Source organism: Cherax quadricarinatus, chromosome 51 (assembly GCF_038502225.1).
Source record: "Cherax quadricarinatus isolate ZL_2023a chromosome 51, ASM3850222v1, whole genome shotgun sequence".
Classification (NCBI taxonomy): Eukaryota; Metazoa; Arthropoda; class Malacostraca; order Decapoda; family Parastacidae; genus Cherax; species Cherax quadricarinatus.
Genome location: NC_091342.1, coordinates 11,339,781 through 11,364,735, shown reverse-complemented (window position 1 = coordinate 11,364,735; position 24,955 = coordinate 11,339,781). Strand labels below are relative to the sequence as shown.

The following is a 24,955-nucleotide window of genomic DNA, read 5'->3' as shown; positions in this document are numbered from 1 at the left end:
AAGACTGACTGAGCATTAAGTACAGTGTAAACAGTCATGTCAATATATCTTTGGAAAGATAGATAATTATTATATTCACAAAAAATGCATCAAACCAATGAGGGTTATTAACAACTGAAAAACTGAGGGAAGCTAACATTGGGAGGTAGTAGAAAGGTCATACTTATGATTTATGCTAGCGCACTCGGCTCACTCACTGAGGTCTGGAAGTCAGTCCCCCCGGTATGGCTGGAAAACATTAGGACATCTTTCCAAAAGACACCTGTTGTCCCTGTTCACCCATCAGTAAAATGGGTACCTGGGTGTTAGTGGACTAGTGCAGGTTGCATCATGGGACAATATTTACCTAATTTGCCCAAAATGCTCTGCATAACAAGCAGCTTTCTATATAGTAGTATGTCACTGATGTCAGCTAGGCCTGTATACCTCATAAATGTACTTGTAGTAATAAAGATATTATTAATATTGACGAATATGCCTCGTTCTTTGGATTACCCTTTCTTTCTGAAAAAAAGTCAACATATTATTAATACATTCAGGGAGGAGGTTGTAACATTAAACCTGTAGGTAATCAGGTTCAATCTAATTAAGTGAAGGTCAGGTTTAATTCGTTGCATCAGTCTTTCACCACCTTCCCTGAGAGAAACCAATTTGTCAAGTATTTCCTTCTGTTGCAGATCCAGAGATTAAGACTCAGCACACACTCACACATCAATGATCTACAAATTATTAAGTTTTTCTGTGGAAAGGTTATTAAAACTTGCTTTCTTATACATATTTATAGTTTGAAAATATGAATAACTTTTGACAATACAGTATTCACACACTTTTTATATTTAAATGTAGTCAAAAATATATTCTTATTTATGAGGTTTCTTACATTAAAATGTTAAACTGATATTTTTTCAAGTTAATAAATACAGAGTAACTGAGACATTAATAAAAAAGCTAGGAGTCATTAATTGATACTTTACAGAAAATTAGTTTAAAATTTACACTAAAATAATTAAAAAATAAAAACAGGTTGAATAAATAAGTCTAAAATCCTATCATTCAAGGCTTTTACACAACAGGTTCATGAACAACCCTAAATGCCTATAACATGCAACTATTAAAGATAAAAAAAAATTCAACCAAATTACAATATGATCAGCTTTTCAGGTGTTGTTTTATAAGTTCTGCTACAGGTAAGGCTGATGAAGTAACTGAGTATCTCACATCACTCTTGTGCCTGAGAGTAAATACAAGTTTCCTGATGGTGCGACGGTAAGTATTGTTAACTAGTCTCCGAGTCGCCTGATAAACATCTCGCTCTATGTACTCTGCGAGCACTTCAATGGAGTCATAATTGTCTTTGCTACAGCCATGTTTCATCTTTTCATCTGCCTTCTTTGATTTACATTTTTCTTGATCATTTTCTGTCTTGTCTCTTTGTGGTTCATTATGTTCTTGCTGATCTCCACCCTCAGTTTTCTTTAAAGAATCCAGTAACATTCGTCGTGCAGTCTTGCGAAAACTTTCTGTCTTAGGGTCACATTTGACCTCTATCAGTGATCTGTTGACTTTACTGAGTATATGTTCCTTCCACAAGCTATAAACTTCCTTTGCTGCTTCTGCAACATCTGTATCCTTGGACTTACACAACCTGTGAACTGTTTTTCCTGGAATTTGGAAAGATAAAACATTAATATTTTCAAATGAAAAACGAAAAAACAACTATGAAAATATATTCTAGTAATCACCTATCAGTAAAAAATAAGTGCAGTACCTGGGTGTTAGCCAACTGGTGTGGATTGAATCCTAGGGACAAAATTGACCTAATTTAACCAAAATACTCTGCATAACAAGCAGCTTTCTATACAGTAGTTAGTCATTGATGTCAGTAAGGCCTGTATACCATGTACTTGTAGACATAAAGATTTATTATTGTTATTACAAGTACGACAATCATAACAGCAAACATCATGTGATATTTTTAATTTGATTAATAATTACAGCACAAAAATTCCCAAATTCTGATTTATTACTGAGGATATATTAAAAATAATCCCTTCTCCTGTATATATTACTAAATTTAAAAGGTTAAACTTTCATTTTTTCTTTTGACCCACCCTGCCTCAGTGGGATACAGCCGGTCTGCTGAAAGAAGAGGATATATTAAAAATAAAAATGCATTAACTCTAAAAACAAAATGCTTATCCACTCTCAGCAAAGATTGGTAATAATGCTGTGTAGGTTTTAACATAGTACAGCCTCTCCTCACTTAACAACGGAGTTCAGTTCCTAAGACCAAGTCAGTGAACGAATTCATCGCTAAGCGAGGAGCATACTATAATGGCAGTGGGTTTGTGTCAGCCATCTTTGATATTATTTTAATGTCACCTTTGTACCATTTGTACATTTCTGGCATATTTTTGAATGTTTATACAGTAGTGTACTGTATATTGTATTAAAAAGAAAAGAGGAAATCAGCTCTAATGTACATTATTGAGGTAAGCATACTGGTCAGAGAGCCCGTTGTAAGTCCGAGTGGTTGGTAAACAAGTACGTTGCTAAGTGAGGAGATACACATTTAAGTGAGGAGCGGCTGTACTCCTATTTTAGATAATGTACCTGAAATAGCTCTGAGGATCATTGTCTGTAAAATGAAATAATACAGGAATATGAATTAAGAAACAATTAAGTTAGGAGAAATGTAAGCAGAATAATGTCAGAAGTTTATAAGATTAAACCTACCAGCTTACATGCGCATAAGACACAGAAAAGACTGGTAATCCTGCCAGAATGCAAAACATTTAGCAGGCTTCTGTTTCATACTCATATGTCAGGATGGCAGTAGTCTACTTCCCTAATATTATAACTGAAAAAAAAATCACATGGACCTTAATGATAACAAATAACCCACATGCTACACAGGTAATGTGATAATGCAGTCATCCTCACAGGACTCCAATTTCACTTTGTTTTATATGTACATATATAAAGGGACTAACCTATTTGTGTTTTAATAAGAATTTCCTTTGCTGGCTTCTTGCACTTCAGGTGTTGCAGTGTGTCAACCTTCAACTCTGAAGAAGTGTCACTTCGTTCCAAAACAACTTTTGCTCTCTCCAGCTCTTCTATTATTACAACGCCCTGAAAATAGAACAATATATTAAAAAATGCATAGTAAGTCAATATTATTAATCAAAAACATCTTAATTAAAATCTGGCCTGACAAGATAGTTAAATATATTATTGTAACCACAAATGAGTGGTATTGATCAATAACAACACTGTGCTAGCCAAGGACCTGAACCCTTGTTGTACTGGCCCACCATTGTGAGTGAGAACCACATGACGCCTTAAGCCACAGGACCACTCAATCCTACAAGAACCAAGCACACAGCCCAGAGCTGTGTTTTTGGTCCTCGGACCTAGGTAAAAACACACAGCTCTGTGCTGTGTGCTTGGTTCTTGTAGGATTGGGTGGTCCTGTGATTTAAGACGTCATGTGGTTCTCTCTCACAATGGCAGGCCAGTACAACATGGGTTCGGGTCCTTGGCTAGCGCAGTGTTGTTATTGATAGTTAAATATATACAAAGGTACGATATATACTTTTTAATCATATAAGCTGTTTCTTGCCAAGACAGAGTGACTCAAAAAGGAAACTCATTCACCTTCACTCATTCAATAGCTGCCTTCCCAGAAGTATGTGAACATCACAATTGAAGCCCACCAAACTGACACATCCCAATTCATCCTTCAGAGTGCAGGCCCTGTATTGTGAACAACATTTAGACAAACAGAATGCCTATAATAAAAATAACAAAGAGGAACCACCACATGCATAGGCCTACTCTAACAAAGGCCCACTGGGTCAAGATATCCAGCATCACTATGTTTACATAAGTCAAAATAAACATTTTTAGTTAGCTTGTCAGTACGACCCTTCATGTGAATGGAATACTAGTGGAAAAACAAAGTAGAAAATATTTATATAATTAAAAAGAAATACTGTATACAAAATAGCTAAATAAAAGTTGGAGGCAGCATACACAAGAAAAGAGCAGAAAGTAGCATTTTATTCCAAGGAGTAATACACAAATAACCTGAACGTAGGAGAAAGAAACTCATGACTGATGTTTCAGTCAGACTTGGATCATTAACTTTCATCATAAGTTTCTTTCTCCTATGTACAGGTTATCTGTGTATTGTTCCAGTCACAGTATTGTGCTTTTTTATCCTTTATTCCAAGGAGTATTACCAACAGATATTAAGCCATCAGAAAATAACAAGTAGGGAACAAAAAGAAACAAAAGCACCCATCAGCCTGGCAGGACTACTAGTATCTTCTTTCTGCCTTTTAAACGTACAGTGAGATGGCAGACAAACTGATGCGTAAAAAAATCTTAATAGACTCTTTTCACATTTAGCAAGCACTTTACATATCTGTTTCTTAATAGCATTACTTTTCTATTTCTTTTCAATATTTTGGGGGCCTGGTCTGAGACTACACTACAGGGTGGTGATTTTTTTTTTGTTTTGTTTTTCAACAGGGTGGTGATACCAGGAGATATTAACGAACTTAAGATAGCCCTCATCAAAAAAGCTTTCTTTAATTTAAAACCAAGGCTAAGAGACTGAACACCTTCAAAATGTATACCCAGCAAACTATGAATGTCCAAACCTTTAACAATCTTTCTTCTTTCAACACACCGGCCGTATCCCACCGAGGCAGGGTGGCCCAAAAGGAAAAACGAAAGTTTCTCCTTTTTCATTTAGTAATATATACAGGAGAAGAGGTTACTACCCCCTTGCTCCCGGCATTTTAGTTGCCTCCTACAACACGCATGGCTTACGGAGGAAGAATTCTGTTCCACTTCCCCATGGAGGTAAGAGGAAATAAACAACAAGAACAAGAACTAGTAAGAAAATATTAGAAAACCCAGAGGGGTGTGTATATATATGCTTGTACATGTATGTGTAGTGTGACCTAAGTGTAAGTAGAAGTAGCAAGACATACCTGAAATCTTGCATGTTTATGAGACAGAAAAATGGACACCAGCAATCCTACCATCATGAAAAACAATTACAGGCTTCCGTTTTACACTCACTTGGCAGGACGGTAGTACCTTCCTGGGTGGTTGCTGTCTACCAACCTACTACCTATAACCTTTAACAATATAGTTGATAAATCAAGATTATAATCCAGATTAACTATCAAATTCAGCTACTACCACTGCTTCTGACCTCTCCTTCTGTCAGACCCCTTACAGATCCCTCCTTTCCTCAGGTATATTCTGCCTTGAAAAAGCTTATTGTACAGGCAAAACACTGCCTGAAGAGTTTCCAATTACAGTGCTGCTTTTGCATTATCATCATCCACAGGCTATGGTAAGTAAAACACAGATTGCTAAGGAGTCTTTATTGGTATAATGTTTTACCATAAACTAGTTATAGCAAGTATATGATAAAGTCAATCTGTGGTAATACATGTACACTGTACTGTACCAATAGAGACTCTTTTGCAATCAGTGTCTTACCACACTGATAATGCTTTGCCATTTCTCTGGAGTCTACAAGCTATACCAAGCTGCCTACTGGCCAGTCATTCCAGATAATCAGGTAATTTAGTCTGTTTTTAGAATGTCTACCTATCAACAACACATAAAAACCTGATGGGTCTTGGTCCTCAATAACTGATGGGCATTTTCAGTAATCTCGGAGGCCACAACCACATTCTTGCTATCAAATATTTTAGGAAGATAAAGTAGAACAAGCACCTCTTCAGCAACTTTTTGTGTGTCCAATTCCATAAGATCTTTGTTGGAGAAAATGTCGGTATGAGAGTCTAAAATCTCTGCCACATCTTCCAACCCTACTCCAAGGTCAAACTGATTGACCATTTAATCTACATTCTGTTGAAAATGGTATAAAATAATGACAAGCTGATGAGTAAGACATGTGCAATGTTCTCCATCACACCGCATAAGATCCTCATAAGAAACAAAAATAAACTAGTTACAATGCAATTTATTTTTTTATGAGATTTGAGAAATACCTTAAGTGATTCAATAGTTGCTTGCTTCAAATGGGAGCCCTTTTTCGTAGGACTTACTACTGGTGAGCCTCTTGGTCTGCGAATGACAAACTTATCCATACTTAAGACTGCCTTCTAATTATCCTATGGAAGGAAGACTGTTCTCAACAATTCACTTTCCTTTGTATGACATAGATCTGAAATAAAAAATAAATACATAAGAATATTATCAGCAGTGTAGCACAGACAGAAAATAATCTAAGGTTCATAGGTTTTAGATTTAGCTTCCTTCAGTCCCAATGTTGAATGACACTTACAGGTCTAGTACATTCTTATGATTATAAAAATAATAACTTAAGTTTGTCCTTAAAATGTTATGTTACACCAATCAAACAATAAAAAAAAATACTAAAGAGCCAATACACTCTCTGGTTGGCCAAGTTGGCCGAAGCTTCCGAAGTCATCATCAAAGTATTACAGTAGACCTTGAAACAGTTGCAATTAAAAACAAGTCAATGACTTTACTTTATGTTGGCAATGAATTAACTTACATTGGCACATAGTAAATAAGTGATTGGGCTTGGCATTTATTTTGATATCTATTTATGGATAGCTGAACAAGAGAAGCAGGTGGTCAACAGATGATATAAAATACTGAAAATGGAAATAAGACACACATACAGTCCTAGGATAATTTATTGAGGAAACATTTTGCCATGAATGGCTTCTTCTGGGAAAGGTGTTAAGAGGGAATACCTGTATGTCTCTCCTCAAATAAGGATGAACTGACCTTTCTGACTGTGAGCTGAATGCTCTACCAACAGTAATGGTACATAATACATAGAAAAAATAACTAACTCTGTACATCAGTGTAGGAAATATATTTTAAATATTGACCCTGCCAAAGTTGGATCGAGATTCATCAGTCTCATTCATTCATTCCTATTATTCCCCATACATGACATTAATATTACATTCACTGGGGAGTACTGGGAGATTTTGTTTGAATTTTTAACTAGAAGGGTTAGCCACCCAAGATAACCCAAGAAAGGAAGTCAGTGCGTCATCAAGGACTGTCCTATTTTCATTGTGGTCCTTTAATTTTTCCCCCGGGATGCAAACCCACACCAACTAAAACCCATGTACCTACTTACTGCTAGTTTTTTTTTTTTTCTTTAAAGATTAGCTGGTATTCTCCCGGCCCGGGCCTTTTCCAAGTGGTGGCCCGGCCTCGGCTCCCTCTTTAGGTAGTGTCTGAGACCTAAGTCTCCCATGGGAGGAGGCACAAGTACCTCCTCATCTTTGGGACCAACTGTCCCCAGGCCTAGCCACAAGCTAGGCCTCTCTGGTCTGCCATCCCCGCCCCAAGGGGGTAAATGGGAATGACAGTCTTATGAGCTAAAGGCTTGGGCACAGGCACCTACCCTACCCTAGAAGGGTTAGGCATGGTGTCGATGAGAGTACTGCTAGGTGAATAGGGACAGCAGGTGTAAGGAAATATGCCCAATGTTTCCACCCATGCCAGGGATTGAACCATGGACATTCAGTGTGAGGAGTGTGTCTCATAGGAATCAAACAGTGCCTGGGGGGATGAGAAGCATCAGAGTCGCTCAAAGGCAGAGGATATCATAGATCCAGTTCCTCAGATCAAGACCCCATCACGAGCATCAAGGCACCTCCCTTATACAAATACAAATCTTTATTTCAAAATTACTGTACAAATAATATGAAGGCCCACACAACTAACCCATACATGAATGTCATAGTTCACCTTGAGAAAGGTTGAAGAATGAGACACTTAGGGTAGGTATAATGTTTGTCAGGAAACAGGACAAGTGTTTCCTGACGTGGGTCTTAGTTATATGATGACCCACAGCTGGCGATTTTGGTCATCTGACCGAGGCCTTCCGCTGGCTTACCCCTCTATCCATTTAAATATTATTTATGATTATAACTCTTTTATATTATTTCGACACATGCAAAGTTTGGGCATCTTTATTCTGGAAACGTTTCGCCAGCCAGTGACTTCATCAGTCTAAAACAGAGAAAATCCGGACTGAAGAAACCACTCGCTGGAGAAACGTGTCCACATTAGACTCCCAAATGTTGCATAAGTATCACATTCTTCAACTTATCGGTTTACTAACACCATTTACATCACTAAGGCAGGTTCCTGGTGGCGGTGGCAGCAGCAACACTTGTAATATACAACAGTACAACTCACACTCACAAACTTTGAAAATTGAAACCAACAATTTTATTGTTGTTGTTTATATTAAGGGCCAACACAGCACAAGCTGTATTGTTGAAAATTATTTAAACTACTGATAAGTTCAAGATTAAGACACAAGTGCAACAGTTGGGTATCTTTACTGATGAAACGTTTCACCTACACAGTAGGCTTCTTCAGTCAAATACAGAGGCAGCAATAGTAATGAAATAAAGATGATGTAATTAGTCCATTGACCTTGAAGGAAAAGTATTTGAGGTGGTCAGTCCCTCAGCTTCCAGGGTGAGGCTGCCAGAAATGCCTAGGCATGCTAGCAGCTTTCTTTGTAATTAATATTTTGTAATATGTAAACAATGTAAGCTTGCAAGGAAATCAACATTTTCATTATCTGCTCTCTGTAATTTAAGAGAGGTTCCTTGATGCCGGTAAGGGGCTCTTGATCCACGGAATTAGACCTACTGTAGTCCAGAGAGAGGTATCCCATAACACCAGCCCCATGTACCTCACTGGTCCGAGGGAGGTATCCCATAACACCAGCCCCATGTACCTCACTGGTCCGAGGGAGGTATCCCATAACACCAGCCCCCTGTACCTCAGTGCTCCGAGGGAGGTATCCCATAACACCAGCCCCCTGTACTTCTGTGGTCCGAAGGAGGTATCCCATAACACCAGCCCCCTGTACCTCAGTGGTCAGAGGGAGGTATCCCATAACACCAGCCCCATGTACCTCAGTGGTCCGAGGGAGGTATCCCATAACACCAGCCCCCTGTACCTCAGTGGTCCGAGGGAGGTATCTCATAATACCAGCCCCCTGTACCTCAGTGGTCCGAGGGAGGTATCCCATAGCACCAGCCCCCTGTACCTCAGTGGTCCGAGGGAGGTATCCCATAACACCAGCCCCCTGTACCTCAGTGGTCCGAGGGAGGTATCCCATAATACCAGCCCCCTGTACCTCAGTGGTCCGAGGGAGGTATCCCATAACACCAGCCCCATGTACCTCAGTGGTCCGAGGGAGATATCCCATAACACCAGCCCCATGTACCTCTGTGGTCCGAGGGAGGTATCCCATAACACCAGCCCCCTGTACCTCAGTGGTCCGAGGGAGGTATCCCATAACACCAGCCCCCTGTACTTCTGTGGTCCGAGGGAGGTATCATATAATACCAGCCCCCTGTACCTCAGTGGTCAGAGGGAGGTATCCCATAACACCAGCCCCATGTACCTCAGTGGTCCGAGGGAGGTATCCCATAACACCAGCCCCATGTATCTCTGTGGTCCGAGGGAGGTATCCCATAACACCAGCCCCCTGTACCTCAGTGGTCCGAGGGAAGTATCTCATAATACCAGCCCCCTGTACCTCAGTGGTCCGAGGGAGGTATCCCATAACACCAGCCCCCTGTACCTCAGTGGTCCGAGGGAGGTATCCCATAACACCAGCCCCATGTACCTCAGTGGTCCGAGGGAGGTATCCCATAACACCAGCCCCCTGTACTTCTGTGGTCTGAGGGAGGTATCCCATAACACCAGCCCCCTGTACTTCTGTTGTCTGAGGGAGGTATCCCTCGTGTCTCATAACACCAGCTTCCTTTACTGCACACAAAAATCCTCATAGTTGTGCCTCACGAGACAGTGGCTGCAGCTTCCTCGAAGGAGAGCTGTGTAAATAAGATACATTCACATTTAAGACATTTGTTGAAGGAGACGTTTGGTCAAGGGTGTTTTTTATTTTCAATTCTAATACAGAGGTAATATATATATATATATATATATATATATATATATATATATATATATATATATATATATATATATATATATATATATATATATATATATATATATATATATATATATATATATATATATATATATATATATATATATATATATATATATATATATATATATATATATATATATATATATATATATATATATATATAGCGGAGGTATGTTAGGCGTGACCCAGGAACACAGGTTGGGAACGAGTAGACAGCCGGGTTGGATATGAGTAGACAGAGTCGTCTACTTCGTGTAATAAGACGGGTTGGATATGAGTAGACTCCCTAGCATGGATCAGTAGACCAACTGTAGTGCTTCTCCACTCGTATGTTGAGTAAAAAATTATAGAAACACAAAGGCAGTTATTGAAAACTTTATTCATTGAACAGCAGGTATTAGGAGAAGTCAGGTGTAAGGAGAGGTCAGGTGTAAGGAGAGGTCAGGTGTAAGGAGAGGTCAGGTGTAAGGAGAGGTCAGGTGTAAGGAGAGGTCAGGTGTAAGGAGAGGTCAGGTGTAAGGAGAGGTCAGGTATAAGGAGAGGTCAGGTGTAAGGAGAGGTCAGGTGTAAGGAGAGGTCAGGTATAAGGAGGAGTCAGGTGTAAGGAGAGGTCAAGTGTAAGGAGAGGTCAGGTATAAGGAGAGGTCAGGTGTAAGGAGAGGTCAGGTGTAAGGAGAGGTCAGGTATAAGGAGGAGTCAGGTGTAAGGAGAGGTCAAGTGTAAGGAGAGGTCAGGTATAAGGAGAGGTCAGGTGTAAGGAGAGGTCAGGTATAAGGAGAGGTCAGGTGTAAGGAGAGGTCAGGTATAAGGAGGAGTCAGGTGTAAGGAGAGGTCAAGTGTAAGGAGAGGTCAGGTATAAGGAGAGGTCAGGTGTAAGGAGAGGTCAGGTATAAGGAGGAGTCAGGTGTAAGGAGAGGTCAGGTATAAGGAGGAGTCAGGTGTAAGGAGAGGTCAAGTGTAAGGAGAGGTCAGGTATAAGGAGAGGTCAGGTGTAAGGAGAGGTCAGGTATAAGGAGAGGTCAGGTGTAAGGAGAGGTCAGGTATAAGGAGGAGTCAGGTGTAAGGAGAGGTCAAGTGTAAGGAGAGGTCAGGTATAAGGAGAGGTCAGGTGTAAGGAGAGGTCAGGTATAAGGAGGAGTCAGGTGTAAGGAGAGGTCAAGTGTAAGGAGAGGTCAGGTATAAGGAGAGGTCAGGTGTAAGGAGAGGTCAGGTGTAAGGAGAGGTTAGGTGTAAGGAGAGGTCAGGTGTAAGGAGAGGTTAGGTGTAAGGAGAGGTCAGGTGTAAAGAGAAGTCAGATGTGAGGAGGGATCAGGTGTAAGGAGAGGTCAGGTGTAAGGAGAAGTCAGATGTGAGGAGAGGTCAGGTGTAAGGAGAAGTCAGATGTGAGGAGATGTCAGGTGTAAGGAGAAGTCAGATGTGAGGAGAGGTCAGGTGTAAGGAGAAGTCAGATGTGAGGCAAAGCAGAAATTTATATTATTTCTTCAAAATAATTTTAACAGTAGGACACATAATTAAAGCGACTTTAACTATGTGATGCAGTAGTCATCGCTGAGGTTAAGGAATCTATTACATACATAATTCATTAACATGTCAACATATTTTTCAATAATGATGTAGCCAACATGACCACCATCGTCACATCTCCATGTCCGGTCTGGAGAAATTTTATTATATTTTCGACAGTGTTGAGAGTAGGCGCTGGAGAGAGGCACAGTACTGTCCCACACAGCCACCTCGCTGCCCACTAAACAAAACCTGCTGAAGCTGTTGTACACGTCCATGTTTTCATCACTGAGGAACACCAACTTATTCGCCTGGAAGGAAAAAATGTTTCTTTAAGTAATGTTAGCATAAAGTCTTTATTATGCACCCCATACCCATCCTGTGGGTGGCAGTCAAAAGATTTCAGAGGTATATAATGAGCCCAGGGACTGAGGCGCAGTTTAAATTTACTAAAGTCTATGGTCAGTACTGCATCTGAATACTAAAATAAGACAATAATCCAGAGGGTGAGAAAACTGCAGTTTTAAACGTACAGGTATATAGTCTTGGTACTTGAAGACGACTCTTGTGTAGCGTGAGAGAGACTTAAGATGCTTCAGGAGTCCCAGTAACTGGTGGTCCTTCACCGTCTCAATTAAGCCCCGGTTAATGCCTGTCTTCACTATCTCTTTCACCCAGTGTAAGACTGAGTCTGGGAATGAATTTAATATTAGTAATATTGGTAGAATTACCGACGAAATGTTAGGTAAATGGACACAGATGCAATTAATATGACATTTTATAGTGGCAACGTTTCGCTCTTCAGTAGATTTGTCACAATAAGATGTCACATTAGTTACATATATCCTCATTTACCTAACATTTAATATTAGTTTAAATTATTACTGAATCTGAATATCACATCTCTGCTACCTGGGCACATAGACCTTCCTTGAATTATAATTTGTTGCAAGTACCAATAAATGTTGCAAGAATCAATAAACTGTTGCATGAATCAATAAATCTGGAGGACACGTGTAGAGGCTTCAACTTCATAAAGTGTATAATACCAAAAGATCAAAATAAATAAACAAATAATGGTGTGATCTTCATTACTAATTATTATGAACTGCAGCTTAGCTGATAATCTTAGAATACAATATATACTTAAATAATACAATAGATTATCATAAACACTTTGAACATAAATAATTCCGTGAAGTTAATGCATGCAAGACTCCAGAAAGTCAGTGAAATAGGTAACCAATATGTTTATTGATATGTAGCTAGTGGAACCTAATTAGCAGTGATAATAGTCTATAAAAGAGTTTGATAGATACAGAGAGGGAGAAAGAGAGAGTTGTGTGATTCTTATTTCATTAAAATTTACGATAGATTTTAAAGTTTAAAAGAGTTGGGAAATCCTGGTGAGTGATACTGCCAGTAACTGTATGGATAAAAGCATGTAAAGAGTCTTTCCCACCCAGTCAGTAAACATAGGTCTTCCCGTCCCAGACACCGTATAATTTATATTTGCGAGTTCAACTGACGATGCCAGAAGACCAGGTCACCTCCTTATTACACTTTTATATTTGGAAGAAGTGAGTCCAGAGCGAGGGTATTTACGACATGGGGGTTCTTCCCTTAGCTCGGCTGGAAACGCATTCAGCTCACACACTGAGGTCCGTGGTTCGATCTCCAGCACGGGCGGAAACACTGGGGCGTGATTCCTCAAGACACCTGTCGTCCCTGTTCACATAGCAGTAAGTAGGTACCTGGGTGTTAGCCGACTGGTGTGGGTCGCATCCTGGGGACAAACTTAACCTAATTTCCCCGAATTCGTCTATATAACAAAGGGCTTTCTATACAGTATGTCAGCTAAGTCTGCATACATTATATCATGTACTTGTAGAAATAAAGATTACTACTACTATTACTACATCTTCCCCTCTACCGTCTCCCTCACTTTACACTCTCATGGGCTCAGCACTTGACGTGAATATAATTATAATTTGATTTAGTCTTGTGTATCGGAAGCAAAAAACAGTTGAGGTGTGACTTACCACTAATAAGTAGGAGAGATGGTGGGTGCAGGAGGTGTGGTGGAGCGAGCCACTGGTGGAGCAAGTCTGCTAGAAGGTGGTGGAAGGGATCCCAGTGGAAGGTGAGTCTCAGGGGAAGGTCCAGGTGAACTACATCTATGGTTTCATTGTGGTACTTCCAGGGCTTCTCGTAGATGAGTTCGATGTCTTTCCACACGTTCTGTGAACAAGAACCACAGCCACAAGTTGTGACTTATTTATTTACCTTATTATTATAATTACTTATTCTTTGATATACATTGTAAATATTCTATAAATTATTTATTATATGTATGGTGTGTGTGTGTGTGTGTGTGTGTGTGTGTGTGTGTGTGTGTGTGTGTGTGTGTGTGTGTGTGTGTGTGTGTGTGTACTCACCTAATTGTGGCTGCAGGGATCGATTCATAGCTCCTGGCTCCGCCTCTTAACTTCTCGCCCTTCACTTTGGTACTCACTTGATTGTACTCACCTAATTGTGGTTGCAGGGGTTGATCCACAGCTCCTAGCTCCGCCTCTTCACTGGTGTGTGTGTTTCTGTGTGTGTCTGTGTTTATCTGTCTGTAAGAATATGAAAATCAATTCTTGCTAACCCTGAAACTGTATTTTATTACCCTAACATAACAGATAATTGTATAATCATTAGTTAAAACATACACTGACACTCTTGATGCATTTGGTGTACACACAATTCCTTACAAAGACTACAACTATCATACATAGGCCAAAGAGGTAAAAAATTATAACCGTCATTGACAAACTAGACGATCTTTTAGAAATACTTAAGACAGTTCAACAGTGCTGCAAGACGTCAAGAGTCGTAACAGTAATAGTTGCATCACTGCAAGACTTGAGAATCAACAATCTGGTTGATTAGGCCATAAACCAGGAGGCCCTCCCTGCAATACGTAGCCTTGGATATATGTCAAGTATCCTACCTTGTTCAATACAAACATGACGTCTGTAGCCTCTGGTGATGCCCAACATGCTCCAGCTCCACTCCTTTTCCAGTTCTTCGAAGTCACGGTATCTTCATATTAAAAAAAGTCCTGGAACAATTCTTTTCTGCCTCAAGGTGAAGGTTTGAGAGTTTTACTAATTATAGTAAAATTCAGTTGTGTAAGATTTGTTGTGTTGACTACACTGCTTGTTAATGATGGAGATTTACCTGTGCTAAAACTCTACCCCGGAAATAGAAAAAATATAAAATGCACGAGAGTGTAAGATTATAAATCCCTTCGATATGATAAAGTTAATAGGGCATTAATGTTGTGAAGAACCACGGACAATGAGTGTCCGTGGTTCAATCCCCGGCTGGGTAGAAATGCTGGGCATGTTTCCTTACACCTGCTGTCCCTGTCCACCTAGCAGTAAGTAGGTACCTAGGTGTTAGTCGACTGATGTGGGTCGCATCCTGGGGAACAAGATTAAAGGACCACAATGGGAATAAGACAGACAGACTTTCTTGGGTTATTCTTAGTGGCTAACCCTCGGGTTAAAAATCCTAACAGATTTAAATTATCTTTAAGAAACAAGCATCAGTCTTGTTAGTGATTAGACTAGCCAAACACCTCTGCCGGTCTCCATCTTTCTAAAATAATCGTTTTCCAATCTGTTTTTATTTTTTAAAAGTTTCTCTCCATAAGATGTATCAGCAGGTCTGGTGACATGTCTTCGCAGGCCAGAGGTCATGTCACTGTGCCACACTAGTCATGACACAGTCAGTAAGTCTCACCTTCTTAAAGGAAGTCAGTCGATACTTCACTCTTGGACTGATAATTCGCTTGACAAGCAGCTCAAAGACGTTTCTGATGTGGGAGTCTCCCAGCATCACCCAGTGCTGACCCCGACCACCCATGTTCTCCTCTTCAGCTGTTTCTTCTATTGTTGCTTCTGTTGCTGGATGCGTTCTCCTCCATCTTGGTTGTATTCTGCTAGCTGCTGACTGCTTGTTCCTGTTGAAGTATTTATATGCTCCTCAGTACGAGAACACTGGATATTAGAGATTAATACCTGAAATTTCATCAGAGATATATAAGCGCATCCGTATTGTTCAATAAAGACTCACCACATAGACTGTCAAGTCGCACTGTCCGCCCAACATGTCTAAATATATTGTCCTGTCAGAGTGCAAGCAGGATCCACTTCAACATCTAGACTGTCCCAGCACACTCTTACTGACCTCCTCGCTGAAAGTCCCGCCTTCGACGTAGACTTCATCTTTGACTTTATAATGGAAACTTGACTTATTTCACCAACTTTTATTTCAATTTTACTTTTGCACGATCCCCCACCTCCACTAACTCTGGTCTTTGTACATCCCTTGCACACTCTTTATCCTTTGCACATTCTTATTTTCTCTCATACTTCCTCGCAGAACTGTATGACCCCTACAGGTTTATTGCTTGAATTTATTATTATCACAATAATCACCATGTGGATGACGTCTAATGATACAATTAATAGAAATTAAAGGCTTGACAACCAACAATGATTACACATCTTTCTCACTATAATTGCAATAATTATACTACGTACCTTTGTTTTGTGAAATATTGTGTATGAGTGCTTGTGTTGGCACATTGCAGTATGTTGCTGCCGTTGTTCTCAGCGTAGTCGAGCATCTTGCAACAAGTGTTGATGGCTGTCAGTCCTGTGTACTGGTAACACTTCTCAGACAATGCCGCAGCTGTTGTAACCTTGTCTCCCGGTACTCTCCCAGTACCTGTAATGACCTGATCTGGACCAGCAGCATCTGGACCAGCAGACCCTGGACCAGCAGCAATTGGACCAGCAGCACCTGGACCAGGAGCACCGAAAAACCAGTACTGGCTGGTGAATATATAACACACAGTATACAGGTAAACCAGGACTGTCAACACAACCAGACTGAGGCAGCAGCTCCTCGGTGTTTTACTCTCAAGTGGCATGGTATCGTAGAGGTTGGTCATCCTGATGAATGATACAACAATACATATATATATATATATATATATATATATATATATATATATATATATATATATATATATATATATATATATATATATATATATATATATATACTTAAGATTTTTGAATACAACTTTAATATTAAAAGTCTTAAGAAGAGAAGGCATATCAACCAAGTTTTCATGGTAAGGGAGAACCAACATATTTTTATGTGTAATAAAGTTGGTAGAATTACCGACAATATGTAAAGTAAAAGGACACAAGTGCAACTAATGTGACATTTATTGTGGCAACGTTTCGCTCTCCAGGAGCTTTATCAAGCCATTACAAACAATACATGGACACAGAGGGTATATAAAGGCTCAGAGTGAGGTGTAATACTAATGAGGTACCATTTCGATGTTCACTAGTGGTGGTAGTAGTAGTAGTAGTAGTAGTAGTAGTAGTAGTAGTAGTAGTAGTAGTAGTGGTAGTGACAAAAGTAATACAATATGGTAGAGCAATTAATTCGTACATGAGTAAAAGGATATAAAAGCTATTATTTGGGTAACATAAAAATAGGTTGGACAAATATAGACTGGAATGAGGCAGCTTGTTTCAGTGTACACTCTCTGTGCTTTGTGTAGTATAACAGGAGAGACTATGTGATGGCAGGGTTTACTGTTTTCAGGAGGATTCTTGCTAAGACTTCGGAGATGGTGAAGCTGCCGTTGTTTTGTTTAATTGTATTCGAAACAGTGATCAGTGCTGATTCGAGGCACTTGCGTCTGCGGAAATTAGTTTCTTTGATCACTAATTGGGCGTCTCTGAATTTCATGAGATGATTGGTGGAATTTCGGTGTTGTACACAGGCGTTGTTCAAGTTATCATTCCTACATGCGTAAATGTGTTCATTGAGGCGGATGTCGAGGTTTCTGGCTGTTTCACCTACGTAAATCTTGTCACAGCCTCCACAGGGTATAGTGTAAACTCCTGCATTGACTGGTTCGTGGTGCTTGGATTTTGTCCTGGTTATATCCTTTATTGAAGTGCTAGAAGCGATGGCGACTCTGGTGTTAGCTTGTGAAAGTACTCTTGAGACGTTCAGTGCAACCTGACTGTTGGGAAGAATTATAACTTTGCTGGGAGTAGTGTTGATGCGTGGAGAATTTATGATCTGAAGAGCTCTTTTCTTGCAGTCTTTGATGAAAAAAGAAGGAAAATGTAACTCTGTGAATGTTTGGTGAATGTATGTACACTCCTCGTCAAGAAACTCAGGACTACAAATTCGGTATGCTCTTAGGAAAAACCCGATGATGATGCCTCTTTTGGTCTTGGTATCTTGACTGGAATAGAAGTGTGTGAGATCATTTTTATTGGTGGGTTTCCGATAAACTTGAAATCTTAGGTTGTTGTCTACTTTGTGAATGAGGACGTCGAGGAAAGGTAGCTTGCCATTGGACTCTTCTTCTAGTGTAAACTGGATCGCCGGTTCAACTGCTGAGCCTTGCCTGAAGATCCCGTACATCAAAACGTTTTGGAGTTATTACGAGGACATCGTCCACGTAACGTAACCAAGTGACGCTTGAAGGGATGATGTTGGCGAAGTGATCGGACTCTAGGTGTTCCATGTATAAGTTGGCTAGGACGGCACTTATGGGGGACCCCATTCCCATGCCGTAGGTTTGTTTGTAGAGCTTGTTATTGAAAGAAAAACAGTTGAAATTAACACAGAGTTCAATTAAGTCAACAAAATCTCCGGGAGGTAGAGGAAGATTAAGGTCCTGATTGACTTTACGTCGTAGAACCTCGATGGCTTTTTTGGTAGGTACTTTTGTGAAGAGGGAAGTCACATCCAAACTGCTTAGTTTCTTGTTACGGATGGAGAGGTTACGGATGCGGTTGAGAAGGTCACCTGAGTGTTTAAGATGAGCGGGGCTGATGGTCCCCAGAAGGCAGGAAAGATGTTTGGCAAGAACTCCGGCTAGTTTGTGTGGAGCACTGCCTATTCCTGACGTGATTGGTCTGAGTGGAATATTGTGTTTATGGGTCTTGGGTAAACCATACATGTGTGCTGGTTTAGGGTTGCTTGGTAACAAGTACAGAAGTTTCTTCCCTTCTCTAGTGCGTTTGAGTATTACACCTCACTCTGATCCTTTATATACCCTCTGTGTCCATGTATTGTTTGTAATGGCTTGATAAAGCTCCTGGAGAGCGAAACGTTGCCACAATAAATGTCACATTAGTTGCACTTGTGTCCTTTTACTTTACAACATATTTTTAGTTGAATAAGGCTGGTTGTCCCTTTTTGGATTGTAAAAAGTATTTCTAGCAACTTTAAAAGATTTATCAATTACATTTCTTGGGTATTTTAAATCATTACCTATTTCATAAATTTTGGATATTTCCTCATCTATGAACTCAGGACTACAAATTCGTAAAGCTCTCAAAAACATTGATGAGAAAACAGAGTTTGACTATCTTGATGCGAGGAATAATAGTGGACATAGGAACAGTTATTTGTAGGTTTTCTGTAAATTTTAAATTCGAATTCATTATTACCCTTAATAATTAAAACATCTAGAAAAGGCAATGAGTTATTTTCTTCAAACTCAACAGTAAAGTTTATAGAATGGGCTAAGCTATTTAATTTTCCAAGGAAATAGTGTATATCTACATTTTTGGGCATAAGACACAAAATATCATCAACATATCTGAACCATTAAGCTCTATTAGGGAGAATTGTGTTAAGCAACCTTGTTTGGAATTTCTCTAGTCTTTCAGAGTGGTTGTTTTGCATATATATATATATATATATATATATATATATATATATATATATATATATATATATATATATATATATATATATATATATATATATATATATATATATATATACATATATATGCAAGGAATTAGCGAGAGCATGCAAAATATACACAAACACTGATCTCTGGATCAAACGTGTAGCTCATGCTACACGCCAAGGTATTGTCCAGTGTGGGTAGATTGGTAAAGCACTGCGTACCTTGTCCTAAGGTTCGTAGGTTCGAGTCTCCTTCAGCCAGAGATCAGTGTTTGTGTATATTTCGCATGCTCTCGCGAATTCCTTGCATTGTTCAAATCTCTGGTAAGGCTGATGCATGCAGGGGATGAGATGGAAAGCTGTAAGCCTTCTCCCTGAAAGCTGGCTGCCTTGGATCAAACGTGTAGCGCATGCTACACGCCAAGGTATTGTCCAGTGTGGGTAGATTGGTAAAGCACTGCGTACCTTGTCCTAAGGTTCGTAGGTTCGAGTCTCCTTCAGCCAGAGATCAGTGTTTGTGTATATTTCGCATGCTCTCGCGAATTCCTTGCATTGTTCAAATCTCTGGTAAGGCTGATGCATGCAGGGGATGAGATGGAAAGCTGTAAGCCTTCTCCCTGAAAGCTGGCTGCCTTGGATCAAACGTGTAGAGCAAGCTACACGCCAAGGTATTGTCCAGTGTGGGTAGATTGGTAAAGCATTGCGTACCTTGTCCTAAGGTTCGTAGGTTCGAGTCTCCTTCAGCCAGAGATCAGTGTTTATATATATATATATTATATATATATATATATATATATATATATATATATATATATATATATAAATGTGTGTGTGTGTGTGTGTGTGTGTGTGTGTGTGTGTCTGTGTATGTGTGTGTGTGTGTGCAGAACAAGCCACATGTGGATTGCATAGCTTGCAACATTATAGAGCTCCTGACGATGCAGTCTCTTGCGTTGTCAGGAGCTATGCAATGTTGCAAGACAGCAACAGATCGGAGGGGAAATTCTCTGAGCAAGGCAAAAGGTATCAGTTGCAGCCCATGACAAAGAGTGAGGACTGTCCCCTCACACCCTTCCAGGGTAAGGGATGGTGGTCACCTCTGAAGGTTACAGAAAGAAACTGACAGAATATTAAGGAAACGCAGCAGTCAGCCAAAAACCGCATCTAATCGATATCAACTGATCTATGGCCATATAGAATCATTTTACCTAAGTGGTTAATATACCCCCAAACTCAAGCTATATGTAACATTCCAATATTATTCAGATTCACTAGTTGACAACATATACTATAATAAGTCAGAGAATGTTGCAGAAGTGCCAGAAGAGAAAGGACACTACAGAGATCTCTGCATATTTACCTACCATCCACACATTTACTTATCCTGCTCCACGACAATTGCACTTTTCCTTAACAATAGGACCACAGAGACGATAAGTCACTCTACCCGACTTCCTTAGGCTATCCTAAGAAACTCACATGTACGATATTATGTAAGTTGTAGTCACATCAACTTATGTAACTATACCTGTATGCAGAGCCTAAGTAGACTTATTAACAATCTGGAATTCCACCGGAGACCACGTTTCACTGTATGGCGGAACGTGATCTCTGGCGGGCGAAACGTGTGAAACAGTCCATCATAGTCTACTCTCACAACGAAACCAGGATAATTGGGAATCTAAGTTGTTTGCCATCATGATTCTTAGAAATCTTTTAAAGATTTTTTTTGTGATATGGGACGTTAGAGCTATTGGCTCATAATATTTAGCTATTGCTTTGCTGCCACCTTTATAAAGTTGGGCTATATCCGTTGCTGAAAATAATTGTTATAGGAATGCAGTTAGAAGCATGAGTAGATCTATAACCCACTATGATAACATGAACATAGATAAGTATGTTTATGGAGCAACTTGCAATGTGAACAGACTGACTGATGTTGTAGTGGCCAGGCTTAGGCTTGGTTACAAGTACTTCTGGCAGTTTGGGAGACACACAGATGATGATCAAACTAAATGTAAATTATGTGATCAGGCATATGGTCACTGTCTTGAACACTATGTGCTTAATTGTCCACTTACTGAGGAATACATAGCCAGTATAATAACCTATGTGACATATCAAGGTATCTTATTAATGAAAATAAGATACCAGATATACTAAGCAAAGTTGCTAAATTTGCTTGTAACAGATAAGTGAACTGAAGATATGAAGATATAAACCCATATGTACACCTGTTAACCATTTGGGGCCTAGTTCCTATGCCTTTTGTGTATCCATATGCTCTCGCGCTACCGTCCACAGGATGGATATGGGGTGCACAATAAACTAGCCACGTCGATGGCAAAATCTCAAATCTTTTAGCGGTTGTGGGATTACACCGGTGTCTATACTCCCTCTTCATAGCATACTAAGGAAAATTCTCTCCGGCCCTTGGAGCTAATGCAAAATGAAGCCCACAGAATTATTTTTGGCTGTCCTAAATCTACCCAAGTTCTTAATATAAGGAAGGAACTTGGTGTTACTAGTATCAGTGAGAGAATTTTTAAGATTAACACTGTATTAGAATGTTAAGAAATGAACCAGACACTGTTACTAACATTCTTACTAAATGTGGCCCGGTGGTCTGGTGGCTAAAGCTCCCGCTTCACACACGGAGGGCCCGGGTTCGATTCCCGGCGGGTGGAAATTCCGACACGTTTCCTTACACCTATTGTCCTGTTCACCTAGCAGCAAATAGGTACCTGGGTGTTAGTCGACTGGTGTGGGTCGCATCCTGGGGGACAAGATTAAGGACCCCAATGGAAATAAGTTAGACAGTCCTCGATGACGCACTGACTTTCTTGGGTTATCCTGGGTGGCTAACCCTCCGTGGTTAAAAATCCGAACGAAATCTTATCTTATCTTAAATACACAATAATCTATATGGGTTGTGAAAACATGCAATTATATCAAGTTTAACAACTTACACGAACTGAGTACCACACGAGGGTGTACCACAGTACCACACTACCGTACAACTCCTCAGTACCACACGAGGGTGTACCACAGTACCACACTACCGTACAACTCCTCAGTACCACACGAGGGTGAACCACAGTACCACACTACCGTACAACTCCTCAGTACCACACGAGGATGTACCACAGTACCACACTACCGTACAACTCCTCAGTACCACACGAGGGTGTACCACAGTACCACACTACCGTACAACTCCTCAGTACCACACGAGGGTGAACCACAGTACCACACTACCGTACAACTCCTCAGTACCACACGAGGATGTACCACAGTACCACACTACCGTACAACTCCTCAGTACCACACGAGGGTGAGCCACAGTACCACACTACCGTACAACTCCTCAGTACCACACGAGGATGTACCACAGTACCTCACTATGGTACACCTCAGTCCCACACAAGGGTATACCAAAAAGGGTGTACCAGACGAAGGTATACACCTTGGTTTCAACATTCCTGAAACACAAATAGACTGGGAGGAAGAGTTACAGGAAATATTGTTGATGATGCTATATCAAGCTTGGCAGGAAACTCTTGGTGATATTGAGACGGGAATGGTGAGGGACGAGGATGAGGATGGTGAAGGAGGAGGATGAGGATGGTGAAGGAGGAGGATGAGGATGGTGAAGGAGGAGGATGAGGATGGTGAGGGAGGAAGATGAGGATGGTGAGTGAGGAGGAAGAGGATGGTGAACGAAGAGGAAGAGGATGGTGAAAGAGGAAGAGGATGGTGAAAGAGGAAGATGACGGTGAAGGAGGAAGAGGATGGTGAAAGAGGAAGAGGATGGTGAGGAAGAGGATGATGAAGGAGGAGAGTATGGTGAGAGAGGAGGAAAAGGATGGTGAAGGAAAAAGAGGATGGTGAAGGAGGAAGAGGATGGTGAGGGAGGAGGATGAGGATGGTGAATGAGGAGAATGAGGATGGTGAGTGAGGAGGATGAGGATGGTGAGGGAGGAGGATGAGGATGGTGAGTAAGGAAGATGAGGGTGGTGAGTGAGCAGGATGAGGATGGTGAGTAAGGAGGATGAGAATGGTGAGTGAGAAGGATGAGGATGGTGAGTGAGGAAGATGAGGATGGTGCGCACTTCATCATGTCTGCTCTAGAACACTCCATCATGTCTGTTCTAGAGTACTCAGTCATGTCTGCTCTAGAACACTCCATCATGTCTGCTCTCAAACACTCTATCATGTCTGCTCTAGAACACTCCATCATGTCTGCTCTAGAGTACTCAGTCATGTCTGCTCTAGAACACTCCGTCATGTCTACTCTACAACACTCCATCATGTCTGCTCTAGAACACATCATCTCTGCTCTAGAGTTCTTCATCATGCCTACTCTAGAACACTCCATAATGTCTGCTCTAGAGCACTCTATCGTGTCTTCTCTAGAACACTCCATCATGTCTGTTCTAGAGTACTCAGTCATGTCTTCTCTAGAATACTTCATCATGTCTGCTCTACAACACTCCATCATGTCTGCTCTACAACACTCCATCGTCTCTGCTCTATAACATTCCATCATGTCTGCTCTAGAACACTCCATCATATCTGCTCTAGAACACTCCATCATGTCTGTTCTAGAATACTCAGTCATGTCTGCTCTAGAACCACCCACTCCATTGTGTCTGCTATAGAACACTCATTCATGTCTACTCTACAACACTCCATCATGTCTGTTCTAGAATACTCAGTCATGTCTGCTCTACAACACTCCATCATATCTGCTCTAGAACGCTCCATTATGTCTGCTCTAGAACACTCCATCATGTCTACTCTACAACACTCCATCATGTCTACTCTACAACACTCCATCATGTCTGTTCTAGAATACTCAGTCATGTCTGCTCTAGAACACTCCATCATGTCTGCTCTAGAACACTCCATCATGTCTGTTCTAGAATACTCAGTCATGTCTGCTCTAGAACACTCCATCATATCTGCTCTAGAACACTCCATCATGTCTGCTCTAGAACACTCCATCATGTCTGCTCTAGAACACTCCATCATGTCTGCTCTAGAACACTCCATCATGTCTGTTCTAGAACACTCCGTCATGTCTACTGTACAACACTCCATCATGTCTGCTCTAGAACACTCCATCATGTCTGCTCTAGAACACTCCATCATGTCTGCTCTAGAACACTCCATCATGTCTGCTCTAGAACACTCCGTCATGTCTACTCTACAACACTCCATCATGTCTGCTCTAGAACACTCCATCATGTCTGCTCTAGAACACTCCGTCATGTCTGCTCTAGAACACTCCATCATGTCTGCTCTAGAACACTCCATCATGTCTACTGTACAACACTCCATCATGTCTGCTCTAGAACACTCCATCATGTCTGCTCTAGTCATGTCTGCTCTAGAACACTCTGCTCTACAACACTCCATCATGTCTGCTCTAGAACACTCCATCATGTCTGCTCTAGAACACTCCATCATGTCTGCTCTAGAACACTCCGTCATGTCTGCTCTAGAACACTCCATCATGTCTGCTCTAGAACACTCCGTCATGTCTACTGTACAACACTCCATCATGTCTGCTCTAGAACACTCCATCATGTCTGCTCTAGAACACTCCGTCATGTCTAC

The 24,955-nt window shown here is 40.6% G+C and overlaps 2 protein-coding genes across 5 annotated transcripts; both read right to left on the bottom strand.

Annotated features, from left to right (window-relative positions):
- Positions 1–764: 764 nt before the first annotated feature.
- Positions 765–8,381, bottom strand: LOC128694645 (transcription elongation factor A N-terminal and central domain-containing protein 2). 4 transcript variants are annotated; one of them, XM_053784811.2, is made up of 4 exons: positions 8,248–8,381; positions 6,045–6,220; positions 2,994–3,135; positions 765–1,661 (listed from the first exon to the last, which is right to left on the bottom strand). In XM_053784811.2, exons 2-4 carry the CDS (start codon positions 6,141–6,143, stop codon positions 1,150–1,152), a joined length of 753 nt encoding a protein of 250 aa, XP_053640786.1. In that variant the 5' UTR covers positions 6,144–6,220; positions 8,248–8,381; the 3' UTR covers positions 765–1,149. The 4 variants fall into 4 exon arrangements, with proteins under 4 accessions (XP_053640786.1, XP_053640788.1, XP_053640787.1 ...); XM_053784813.1 differs by having other exon boundaries at positions 8,254–8,345; XM_053784812.2 differs by having other exon boundaries at positions 8,173–8,306.
- Positions 8,382–11,494: 3,113 nt separating this feature from the next.
- On the bottom strand, positions 11,495–23,954 carry LOC138854162 (uncharacterized). Its single transcript, XM_070095625.1, has 6 exons — positions 23,446–23,954; positions 16,132–16,425; positions 15,329–15,548; positions 13,579–13,777; positions 12,070–12,227; positions 11,495–11,847 (listed from the first exon to the last, which is right to left on the bottom strand). Exons 1-6 carry the CDS (start codon positions 23,952–23,954, stop codon positions 11,560–11,562), a joined length of 1,668 nt encoding a protein of 555 aa, XP_069951726.1. The 3' UTR covers positions 11,495–11,559.
- Between the last annotated feature and the right edge of the window lie 1,001 nt (positions 23,955–24,955).